We start from the raw sequence: 12,724 nt of genomic DNA, 5'->3' as shown, positions 1-12,724 counted from the left end.
TCGTATCTTCTGGTGCGTGTGGCTGCAGATAGCTGATGGTAAACAAGACCAAAATTAGATATCTCAAATGTATTATCATATATTCATACTCATTTCCTTCTACCGAGGTTTGAAGTATTCCTTCTTCTCAAACCATGGCTTCTTCTCTGTCACCTCCATCATTTCCCAAGCAGAAGTTACATATCACATCACCAAAGACTCCGGCTAAAATTCCAGCGGCTATCCACTTGTTTCAATTATGCCACAGCTTTCAGGAAGTAAAACAACTACATGCCCAGTTGGTTGTGTCTGGACTCCTCGACCGCCCTCCAAATGCTGGGAGGCTCGTTGAGTCGTATGTTTCCATTTCACAAATCAACTTCGCCTTTTCAATCTTTCAGAGACTACCTTCTCCTGATGTGTTTGCCTACAACACCATGATTAGAGGCCTGACACTGGGTAAGCGTCCGCATGATTCGCTCTTGCTGTATGATAAACTGTTAGCAGATGGTGCAGCCCCGGACAATTACACTTACACCTTTGTCCTCAAGGCATGTTCCCATTTGGAAGCCCTCTCTGAAGGCAAACAAGTGCATGGCCGGATAGTTAAAGCTGGAATACCACCCAATACGCACATTCATAGCTCGCTAATACATATGTACATGGCTTCGGATAGCATTGCTTCTGCAGAACATGTTGTAGCAGAATTCCCAGTAGAGAACACGCTTGCGAAGAACTCTATGATTTCTGGGTACCTCAGAAAAGGCCATGTAGAAAAGGCTAGAAGAATGTTTGACACCATGGGAGCAAAAGACGTTGCATCTTGGAGTGCATTGGTCACAGGGTACACGAAGAATGGAATGTATTCAGAGGCATTAGCTGTCTTTTGCGAAATGATGGTTTCCAAAGTCCATCCAAATGAATCAACACTTGTGAGCTCATTGTCTGCCTGTGCTCATTTGGGGGCACTGGATCAGGGAAGATGGATACATGCATATCTTAATAAAGCCGGGGTTAAGGTTAGTGTCACTCTGGGTACTGCTCTTATTGACATGTATGCCAAGTGTGGCAGCATCGAATGTGGCTATGAAGTCTTTCGTTATATGCCTCAAAGAGATATAGTAACATGGGGAGCCCTCATATCTGGTTTAGCCATGCATGGGCAAGCTGAAAAATGTTTTCAACTGTTTGATGAGATGGTTGCTGCCGGAATTCATCCAAATGAAGTGATCTTTGTGGCTATTTTATCTGCTTGCTCCCATGCTGCTGGATGTGTTGAACTCGGACATCACTATTTTAATCAAATGATTCATGATTTTGGGATTAGACCATCAATTGAGCATTATGGATGCATGGTGGACCTCCTTGGCCGTGCAGGGCAGTTGTCAGAAGCAGAAGAGCTCATTGCGTCAATGCCGGAAGTGCCTAATTCGATCATATGGGGTGCACTACTTGGTGCCTGCAAGACTTACAAGGACATAAGGAGAGGAAATCGCGCATTCAGACACCTCATTGAGCTTGAGCCAATGTCCGGTGACCGATACAAACAAGCAGGGCTCATGTTGGCCAATGCCGGTGAAAAAGCCGACGCAATTAAGATTAGCAAATTCATTAAGGAAAATGACTTGAAGACAACATGTGGAACGAGCTCTGTTGAGGTAGATGGTGTCGTTCACAAGTTCACAGTAGGGAATATAGATCCTCTCAAGCTTAGAGAGATCCAAGGATTATGGAAGGGTTTGATGGATAATTAGAGATGCATAAGTTGAAGATGGCATCTCGTTTAGCAATTGATTTTGCTTGGAACTCGGGAAGTCAAACCTACCAACCAGTGCATCAAAAAGAAACACAACCGGAAAAGATAGCAGAAATAAAAGGTATCTGCCATGAATTGGCATGCAGTAGGAATGTTCCTTCCCTTGTAATCAGAAGATAGCAAAACTCAAGCCATGAGTTTATTCAAGTCAAGTATACATATACCGAGATTCCATTGGCAATTACATCATCAGTTCCATAGGCCGGGCAGCTTATTCACTTGTGGGATCAATTATTCATACACATGTAAGGTTATAGTAAATGAATTCTTATTGATGCCAACACTTGGGCATCAAGAATAAATATGCAAGGAAGTTCTTAAAAATATTCTTGCCTAAATTCTAAAACTGAATTTTCATAACAAGAATCCAAAGGCTCCCGGTGCAGATTAGTGGACTTCACCAGATGAGGTAGATAAGCATTTCAGCATCAGAAATGCCTCGTCATTCCACGCCAGGTAATATGGTGGAGAACCAGGTTAGCACAAATCTTATCACCATATGAAGTTGAGTCTAGACTTCTGCCGGAACTGCTTCTTTGTCACACACCATGGACCAGGAAAGTTGCTCAACTGTATAAACATAAAGGAGAAAACATATCAGAAAGAGATGAAACGACATCAAATAACTTGAAATGACTAGTAGCTAGTCTCAATAAAAGCCAGTCCATGCAAACTCAATGCCTGATCATTTGCGTGAATCATACTCGACGACAGTTTGCTAGAAACCATACTTAATTGAGCTTTAAGTTTACCAGGGACAGATCAATTTTTTCAATTTATTGGATACTAGAATTTACACGCCGCGATGGATAGTAATAAAAGCAAATATCAGTTTTTAAAAAGGTAGAAGTAGCTTCAGGTAGCAAAGTGGCTTACATTGCTGATAAGCTTCGCTCCAAACCATGCAGTGTTCACACCATATGGAGGAGGAATAATTCTGATTCCATTAGATATGGATGGGGGAAGAAGTCCATGCAATTCCTTCTCTAACCTTTCTGAACCAAAAGAATTTCAAAACATGATTAGGATCATGTCCTCAACAATCAAATGTATCCTGTTCTATTACTTAATTGAGCATATGAGATCAGAAAAGTTCCATTTCATCTTTCAGACCTTTGTTGCAAAAGAATAAAGCTGTTCATATACCTGCCAGTCCTGGTAAACATGCAGTCCCACCTGACAAGACTACAGTCTTGAACCAAGCATCATCACTTGTTAATTCTGCATCATGGCAGTGGTGCATGCAAAGTGCGACAGCCTGGTGTAAACCCATTGCACGCCTATACCAAGATGTATATGATAAATTTAAACATTCAAGGCAAAAATAATTCAAAATAAATAAGATAACAGGAGCCCAGATAGCATAACTAAAGAGATAGCACAGCAGAAGACAAGGGCAAGCATTGGACACATAAAAGTGGTTGAGACACCTTTCTCTAAGTGTGATCAACCACTGCAAATAGTTAATAACCAAAAAGAAATGATTCTAAATGTATCAAGAAGGTAATGATATATAAGTTAAAGGATGCATTGCATTTATTTACTCTAAGCTATCATCTGAGGAACAAGGTCCCTCCCAATATTTAGAATTGAGCAATCCGCCCCTTAGACATAAACCCCACATTTAAAACTACCATTTAGTTTAACGTTTTAACAATGTGTGCAAGCCACATGACTGTCATCCACCAATGAGGCTGAGAATAATTGTACATTACAAGTTTATTGTCAGATCCGGCATCATCCACAAACATTGCACCTTTGCTTCACCATCATCAGGGGGCGGAACCAGAATTTTTTTTTTTTGTGGGGGGGGGGGGATTAATTTTTGAGGGTTTACCTCTTAAAAATATATATTTTTAAATTTTTTTGGGAACTAGCTTATGGCTTGGGGAAGAAGTCCATAAGCTAATTCCGCCCCTGCCCATCATCCTCCTCCAAACCCACTCCAAGTGCAACCTGGCAAACCAGTTGCTCTTCAAGTCCTTCACTGTTAAAAAGCCCAATTCTCTTCCCTGCCAGAACCACAATTTGACATCCACACCAACTTCACTGATTTCATAGCAATCAACCTCCAAATCCAAACCAATACTATCAATCTTTCCTCCTTCACCGTTAACAAAAATAAGTTAAAAATGGGATTTGATATCAGATCAAACAACAGATTTACACAAACAGGTACCTCAAAACAAAACACCCTGAAACTCAAAGTCTGGATCCAGAAGCATACTTTGATAGCTTTAGGCAAGTAGGTGTATTTGAGGTCCATGTGGGCTTCAATGGTCAAAGAAGGATTAGCAAGTTAAGATAATGTACTTACACTCCTGCAATACGTGGCTGGAATAAGATCTCTCCGGTTTGAAACCGCTCTTTTGAAAGGGTAAAACAATCCTCTCCTGCAACTTCATATGATGCTTCTGTATCTTTAGATAGCTCGGCTTCATAATCAGCAGCAACGTAACATAGCATCTGTATGTCCATTCAGTCAGCAGAAAATCAGGCAAATTCAGTATGAAGTAGCATCGAATTAAAAAACCTTAAGAAAAAACTGGGTCTTGTTTGGCAAGGCTTTCTGGAAGGTGCTTTTTGGTTAAAATAGTGTCCTGATATGATATAAAGATGAAAGTAATTTTGAGTATTTTGTGAGTATAAACTGGTTGCAATTGTTTGTTAATGCAAAAAAGCAAAAAGCTCTTCCAAAGAGCATTATTAAACCAATGAGGGATTTTAAACTCTAATTAATACTTAAAAACAAACAAGCCCCATATAATCCACAAGAAATCTTTAATACTTTGGTATTTTTCAAACCCTACCCTTTAAAACCTCCAAAACATGAGGGGCTTTAAACTCTCGACCTTTTTAAACTTGAGATATATTTGAGAACTACCTAAATATTAAACCAAGAGATACTAAAAAATTAGAAGCTACAATTTCATTAAAAAGGAATAAGAAAGAGCAAATATTTAGTCCATAGACATTCTATTGTGAGGTAACTTGGCCTACATCAGTGCATGATAATGGTAGGGCCAGTGGCAGTGTTGGTAGCAATGTCAATGGGTGATAGAATTGGATATGGCCATGTTAACATTGCCAAGATATTTTATCCGACTATAAGAAACTCTAATTAATAGAATTTGCAACTTACAGGTACAAGTAAGAAACCAAGACTTTAGGATCTGACCTCACCAAATTTTTTTTTCTAAAACCTAGTAATTAGAAATCCAAAGATTTGTCTTAGAACATGAAAAAGCATAGGAACACTGAGATTTTGAAATCCATGCATCCAACTCTCAAGAAAAAAAAAAAAACAATAGAAGCAATGACTCACAATTTTTGCAAAGATGTTTTGGATAGCATATAATCCACATGCAGAATAGCCTGAACAAAAGCAAACTACCTAATCTTTCATGAAAAGAGAATAAAAATAAGATAACCATCCACAAAGTACTACAGTCTACAGAAATACCTCTTTTAGTGTGCGAACAGTGTACAGTGATGCGAAACTTATATTGTTCCGCTGCATCAGCTCCTTGAGGAACCCTGTAAGTTTTAGTGCTCCCAGTCCCACAACTTCCACACCCACCTTGCGCATCACTTTACCATGTAGAACTGTAAAACACAACAGAAAATGTGTAACCTGAAGTCCAAATGAGTAGAAAAAAAGATTAGGTAAAGAATTGTGCGCACTAGACAAAAACTAAAAATCACATATTCCAGGCACAGAGCTACAAGGAATTAAAGAGGGTAACATTGACAAATAATATTAACATAACGGAGAATACAAGGCAATCTAAGCTTGAAGTGCCTAATTTTATTTTTTATTATATATATATATAACTAATAAAAAAATCATTAAAAGCGCAAAGTGCAACCTAGGTATACAAGAAATATAAAAAAGAAACGCCTAACTAGGAGTATAAACAAGTACAAGAAAATCATTAAAACTAATCACCAGGGGAGCTAAAAACACAATTGTCCAAGTAAAAAGAGAATAAAAGGACTTAAGCTCCTCTAACGTCCTCTCTCAGTCCTTGAAATTTCTACAATTTATTTCCCCCTATAGGCACCACAAAAGGCGAGAGGGCACCATCTTCCACACAACAACACTCCAAGAGCATCCAACCGTCCACCAACAAGCAAACAAAACAACCACCCAACTAGGAATAACCCAGGACAACCCAAAGTGACTAAAGATAGCATTCAATAAGGCGCAGACAACCTCAATGGGGAAGAAGATGGTCCACAAACTCCCCATTCCTTTTGAACATGCAACACTATAAGTCCTCTTACCGATCTAGGCTTTAGGCGTAGTTACTCGGCTTATAACCACAGAATGGGCCTTAGGAGCCTCAAGCCCAAAAGCAGCTAGCCCCTCATCAACACGTCTCTAGGCCTAGTCCACCTTTTCTCTAATTTTTTCCAACTGGCCTCTCCAAATACGAAGTGCTCCACAAAAGGAATCCCACCTCTTCTTTTCTCCTTGTGAGCTTCACTATCACCAAAATGGAACACTGGAGCAGCGCCTCGAGCAGACCGAAGTCATGCCTTGAAACCGCCCCGAAAGAGGACCCAAAAAAATCCACCAGCTTTCTCATCTCTATGGAAAAGAGTCTCCATCCCTGACCCTCAATCCCCTCTAGGATTACTATGAGACCTCTTCGGCCTCCCACCGCATACTCCACCAGCTTCAGGAATGTCCTGCTCTATTAGCCACTCTCTGGGCAATAAAAGCCTTACGCCCTTCTCTACAAGAATTGATAAACTCAGTGACATCTGGTTTACCCACCGACTCCACCGTATTTTTAAGCCAGACGACACTCCATTTACCCAACACCACAGCACCGGCTAGCCCTCTTCTTCTCTTAACCAACTGAAAGGATGAAACCCACACCCCCCCCCCCCCCCCCCCCCCCCCCCCCCCCCCTTCCTTCATCCTCCAAGAGTTCAAAATACTCAACATAAAACCAACTCACATAGCCCATTGTCCCAAACTCCACCAAACACCACAAATGTCTAACCCCAGCGAGAAAAACAGAGACAAAAATAAAAGAAAAAAGAAGAAGACATTGTCGGTACACGCCAACGGGGAGAGGGTGGGAGAGGAAAAGGTCATAACAATTCATAATGCTTGACATTCTGTTTTGGAGTGCCTATTGAAGCCCACCACTACAGAATATTGCTATAAGATACTTCACAAATCACTCCCAATATCATGAGGTCAATGAGATGAAAAATTAGGAAAGCTTACTTGGAACAACAGATGTGACTTGGAAACCAATGTTAACAACAATTCCTGAAGTTCGCCGTGCTGCATACAATGCTAATGTTGCCTACATTTTCATATAAAAATCATGCATAGGGCAAGATAGAGACCACAAGAATAACAATCAAATCAAATCGTCCAAGTCTAATAGATAGAAGTAATCCAGATCACCATGAAGACAAAAAAATTAGCATGAGTTGTGAGTACGAACAACTGGTTTGCAAAAGCTCCCCCATCACGGGAAATTCTACGCAGACAATCTGGATAGTGAATCAAAGACCCAAACAACCAGAGCATTAGATTTGGCAGCTTATAGTCTTTGAAAGAATGCTGTAGCAAATCCCAAATAGAACTTTCCATGATGCCAATCCATCCTCAAAAATCAAACCGCATCTTAATTCTTAAGACAAGAAATGGTAGGCTTGCAATGGGATGCTTCGAACCAATATTTTATTATTAGAGTTTGTTGGGATATTTCTTATAGTATTCTGAAAAGGATTTGAGAGGTGGCTCTTGAGAGAATGTTTGAACTTTATTCTTCATCTTTTGATTGTGGAATTCTGGCTGTGGTGCTTTGCCCATGGACATATACTTTCAAGTTGAACCATGTAAATCTTAGTCTCTTGCATTCTTCTATTTTCTCTGTTTTATTTTCTTATTTTGATTAAGATCCTGAGCGCAAAAGTTGTTACTTACACAAAGGTGTACACAAGCACCGTAAAAATGTAATTTATTTATTTATTTTTTCTTTTCCTTCTGCTTTATTTAATTCTGACTCAAGATGAAGATCCTTTTGCTCTTTACCACTGTCCACAGGACCACTTTTCTTTAGATTTAGTGTTTAGGTTACATCAGTCCAGGATGGTTTATTTTTCTCCTTGCCAATCTTATGGAAAGCTACAATTCATTTTCTAAGACATTTGCAATGATATATGTAGTTTTACAAAAATATTTATATGACACGGATCCTCTTGCTCTCCAAATTACTTAAGCCGTTTTCAATTCGATTTAGCTTCCAATTCTAAGAATGGCCCTGCCTGAACTTCTTTAAGAAGGAAAAAAAAAGAAAAAGACTTCAATAGAAAATCTACCTGATTGATGGCACAAACAGCAGGGACATTCATGTCAAACAGAGCTGTATGGATGGTTTCTTTGAGCTGCCGCCTTGATGCTCTGGCAGATTCAGTATCTGGAATAATGAGAGAAAAAAAAAAAGCACCATGTTATACATAGTGAAAGATGCCATGTATATAACTTCTTTGATCAATCACTATGTAAGCCAAAATCTGACATTGTAAGATCTGACAAAAAGACCACAAGATGTTTTACTTTATGTTGATAATAAGGAATTCAACATGAAGACATTGTTCTTATTAATACCTCTCCCTAACAAGTATATAAATACAGCCACAAGATTAGGCTGTGCTCAGAGTTATTTGACATAATTATCAAACATTAGATTTTCATACTAATTTTCATAATATAAAATAAGGTTAATCCAAATGGTAAATATCCAGAGTCAGTTATGAAGCAATACATGTTCATGAGAAAGATTCAAAAGTAGTAATTGCACAATGATGGCTTGTATATCTATATCTATAGCATTATCACAATGATGGTTCTCATTCTGATGTCAGAGTTATTTGACATCAGAATCAAAAGGTATGGTTTCAGGCTTTTAGCACAATAATAAGTGCAGGCAATGCAGGACAGAATCCTTGGGCAAGTTACTAGATAGTAGCTGACCGTCATAATGGCAGAGTGGTAAGGATACAACAACTGGCTGTGTAGATGGTTTCACCTGCATCCTGTAAATAAGTACAGTCAACATCTTGAATATATTACGCATCAAGAAGTAGAAGAACTAACGGATTTGAGGCTTGCAAATATGTAATTATAATCAGTAAAAATATACAAGCTCAAATTGCCATGGAAACAAGTTTCTTATGTGCTTGTAAAATGTTTGGCTGGAAAACCATGGGGCATGTCGTATTTATAATTTAGTGGTGTAGAGTATTATTGAATTGATAAGAGTCAGAATTGCACATTGGCACACTTATATCTTTTTAGCAAATGTAGGTTTAGTAAAACATAACTTAATTGACCTGATCGGAGAGAGAAGGTTCCATACAAAATTCGCTTGATTAACATTTGGAGGAAAAAAGAAAGAAAACAAAAGAAAAGAAAGGAAAAGAAGAGAGATTACACCTGCTATAGATAGTTGCATAAAAATGTCGAAGTCTAGAGTACATCGGAGACTCAATGTTACCAAATTCCTGCACATACAGATATTGCAAAAGAAAACCAACTTAGTAAAACCCATAGCAAAGGAGAGGAGTCAGACACACATCCAACAAGTGTGAGATTTCCCAAAATATGCAAAATTTGTTTCTGGAATCTTCTAAATTTTCACTGCTTCAATTACAACTGAAACCTTACCACAAATGTTGCCGATCGCCCCGACGGACAAGCATACTTGCTCCAACCAAACTTGCAATAACCAGAACCACCTGTTCATTAACATGTAAACAGAAAATGAGAACATGTTTAATATGCCAGTTCAAAAACATTTAGCAAAATTTGGTTTAAACTCCATGACTTTTCACACGATTTCAATTTACTCAATTGGATTTAAAATCCGACTTTTAACTCCTTAAGTTTTTCACCTTTTTTGTTTCACCCCTTTCGTCCAAAACTGCTTATGTGGCATTAATGGGGTTAATGCAGCATAAGCAGTTTTGAAATGTCACACCACAAGTTAAAAAAAGAATGTTTTACTCTATTAAAAAAATACAAAAAATCGAGGTGGGGGGCGCACAAGCCACACCTAGGTTGAAGGTGGCCAGGTGAGCCAACCCCTCCGTTGGGGATGACTGCAAAAGCCATCTCTACTGCTGGCAGCACGAGCCACCCCATTGTGGCGGTTGGCCGCATCCCATTGCTGAGGTTGCAGGGGTGAGCCTCCCTATCTGCATTTTGCCCTTTTTCGGATTTTGGTGTGTTTTTAACATGTGACATGGCAAAACTAATTGCATGGCAGTAATGGGATTAATACCACCTAATTAGTTTTGGGCAGAAAGAGTGAAGTGAAAAAAGTTAAAAACCTACAGAGTTAAAGTTGGATTTAAAAACCGAGGGAGAAAATTGAAATCACGTGAGCTTTAACCAAATGTCCCAAATTTTTAAGGAACACTAAAAGGATTAATAGCTTGACCCAAATGACTGATACCATTACACATAACAAAAATGATAATTCTCTTTAGACTGCAGAGATCGATATAACCAATGATTCTATATGCTAGTGATACTGTGAGACTTGAAAATACAAATCAACCATCCCTGCATAAAGGATAATGATTGACCAATATGAAAATCTTGCTTGAATTTGAGCGGGGAAGGTGCATATGTCCTCAATTGTGATAAAGCATAAAGAAGGTTAGAGATGCTCACCATCAATAATAACAGAACCGGGAACTTGTGCTCGTTCGCTATATATGCGCATGAAGGATAATTCCGGCGTCTGAGTAGAGAATGTTCTGCAATTACAGTTCATTTTAGCCTTTTAGGAAGTAAGGATGTATATAGTCTTTTCCATTATCTGATATACCAAATAACACAGTTGATCTTGCTGTTCTAGAATTGCAATTTTTCTCTCCAACCCCTGAAAACTTAGCTATATCATAAAGACCAAAATAACGTAAAAAATTCCAATGTTTAATCTTTTGCATACAATTAGTTTGTAAAACCATGAGATGTCGCTACTGACTCTACCAATATTATTAGTTTTAATCATAAACTGCAGTTCAAACTTCTCTCAAAGATTGCCTAGAACCTTCCTAACCCACTTCATTGACTTTACCAAACCATCAGAACTCGAACATTTCAATCATCAAAGAAGAAGTAGAAAGTTCCGTAACGAACAAATATGAGAGAAAGAGCAAATTAACAAATGAAAAGAGCCATATGTTTACATGATATCTATTAAGCCGAATAATCCGAAACTTAAAAGTGCTTCAAACAAATTCTCTCGGGAACCAAACAAAGCCAAAGCGAAATCGCAAACTCACAGAAAAGGATAAGAGGATCTCAAACTCGTCTCGGCGAAGAAAATGGAGTCCCAGGAGTCCTGTTGGTTCTGGAGGAAGTAAATCCAGAGGCGATTATCGGAGGCAAGCGAATACCAAGACTTGCACACCAGGCTCAGCTTCATAGCCTCCTTGGGCCCCAGGAGTCTCAGTATCTGCATCAGTATATCCGAGGGTATATGATCGAACGCCCCCAAGGACAAGGACGACGACGGCGACGGCGACGAAACGACTAAGGGACGATCCGACGAGTCCAAGTTGGCGCACGACCGGTTCGACAGCGATCCCCATAGTTTCCTCAGGAACAACATCGCCGTAGTATTCTACGGTTTTGAGAGGAAACGTAACGGAGCAGCTCAGGAATTATATGTATTTGGTTTACTTCCCATTCGAAGCAGGCAGACAATTTCTGTGCGTTGCCGAGACTAGACTCGACTCGAGAGAGAGAGAGAGTATACGAGAATATGCTGACGCAGTGGGTGTTTAATAGGCGACACGTGGATGATGCTGATGTCTGCCTGAATTGTTTTTCTGGGCACCCGAATCATTCATTCTTCCTTTCTCTGTAGCCTGTAGCCTCTAGGCCGCCTGTAGCCTGTAGCCTGCAGCCTTTAGGCCGCCTATTGGGGGAGTCTTACGGCAAGCGTCTTAATAACAGAATCTGGAAAAAATAAAAATAAATAAATATAACAGAATCTGGCGCGCCTTGTGGCGCCACTCGTCACTCGCCACCAACTTCGACTAATAGTACAACCATCCTAGCTATTTTTATCAGCGTTCAGCAATGGTAGTAGGAATATATATTTACAAAGAATTTTCAAATTTTCCATCTAAAATACTTAATTAATTTTAGTTTTTTTTTTCCTAATGATTTTTCAAATACATTCCTCGTCTAATTATTTATTCTTTTTTTTTTATACTATTTAAATATTCTATTTTTTTTTTTTTTTTTTTTTAATTCTTTCTTTATGTTATAATATTTTGTATTCTCTACCAGTAGGTTTCATTCTTTGATTTATTTCCAACTTTATTTAGTTTAGATTTCTTTTTCCTTTTTTCTGTTTTTGAGATATAATGAAGAATTTCTTACCTCCGAAATCTGATCTATGTTAATGGTCATTTTTACTATATCTCACATTAGAGGTCATACAAATAACAGAAGATGATGGAATTATACCCAATCATATATAACTGCATGGTGAACAAGTTTATATCTAATTCTTTGAATATTACTGTCTCAATCAGTTTTCAAATACGCAGCATATTTCGGCAAACCACTTCCTTGTCGACTATCCGTTTTATCATAACTTTTTCAACTAGACAATAATTTTCTCACTTTTCCATCTCTACTATACCGCACAATCCCTTGAGCTTTATTTAACTTCAATGATAAATTATTTCATATATTTGATAATTCATCAACTATTTGTCAATTATTTGCTCTAAAAAAAAAACCCAAAGAGAAAAAAGAAAGACAGCTCGAAGATTTAAGACCGCTAAAAGCTACTTTTGCGTTTCATGTAAATAAAACTTATAAACCGACCAAAGGTAATTAAAACCTCGCAAATAACCAAAAAACTTCAC

The 12,724-nt window shown here is 38.5% G+C and overlaps 1 protein-coding gene and 1 pseudogene across 2 annotated transcripts; one reads left to right on the top strand and one right to left on the bottom strand.

Annotated features, from left to right (window-relative positions):
• The first annotated feature begins 61 nt into the window (after positions 1–61).
• Positions 62–2,104, top strand: LOC132176268 (pentatricopeptide repeat-containing protein At5g66520 pseudogene; annotated as a pseudogene).
• Positions 1,913–11,754, bottom strand: ARP8 (actin-related protein 8). 2 transcript variants are annotated; one of them, XM_059588428.2, is made up of 12 exons: positions 11,123–11,749; positions 10,506–10,591; positions 9,495–9,565; positions 9,264–9,331; positions 8,802–8,863; positions 8,147–8,244; positions 7,041–7,122; positions 5,259–5,401; positions 4,113–4,261; positions 2,942–3,075; positions 2,672–2,790; positions 1,913–2,365 (listed from the first exon to the last, which is right to left on the bottom strand). In XM_059588428.2, the coding sequence occupies exons 1-12, from the start codon at positions 11,449–11,451 to the stop codon at positions 2,288–2,290; spliced, it is 1,419 nt and encodes a 472-aa protein (XP_059444411.2). In that variant the 5' UTR covers positions 11,452–11,749; the 3' UTR covers positions 1,913–2,287. The 2 variants fall into 2 exon arrangements, with proteins under 2 accessions (XP_059444411.2, XP_059444412.2); XM_059588429.2 differs by lacking the exon at positions 1,913–2,365 and having other exon boundaries at positions 2,696–2,786; positions 11,123–11,754.
• Positions 11,755–12,724: the final 970 nt, after the last annotated feature.

This window comes from Corylus avellana, chromosome 3 (assembly GCF_965113065.1).
Source record: "Corylus avellana chromosome 3, dhCorAvel1.hap1.2, whole genome shotgun sequence".
Lineage (NCBI taxonomy): Eukaryota > Viridiplantae > Streptophyta > Magnoliopsida > Fagales > Betulaceae > Corylus > Corylus avellana.
This window is presented reverse-complemented; position numbering and strand designations above follow the sequence as displayed.

What these genes read in the sequence shown, in the direction of transcription:
- ARP8 (XM_059588428.2), bottom strand. Translation starts at nt 11,451, where the DNA reads ATGTTGTTCCTGAGGAAACTATGGGGATCGCTGTCGAACCGGTCGTGC. An exon ending in CTGTTTGTGCCATCAATCAG is followed by an intron (nt 7,123 to 8,146) that starts GTAGATTTTCTA and finishes ATGAAAATGTAG; the next exon opens with GCAACATTAGCATTGTATGC. An exon ending in ATGTTTACCAGGACTGGCAG is followed by an intron (nt 2,791 to 2,941) that starts GTATATGAACAG and finishes CTTTTGGTTCAG; the next exon opens with AAAGGTTAGAGAAGGAATTG.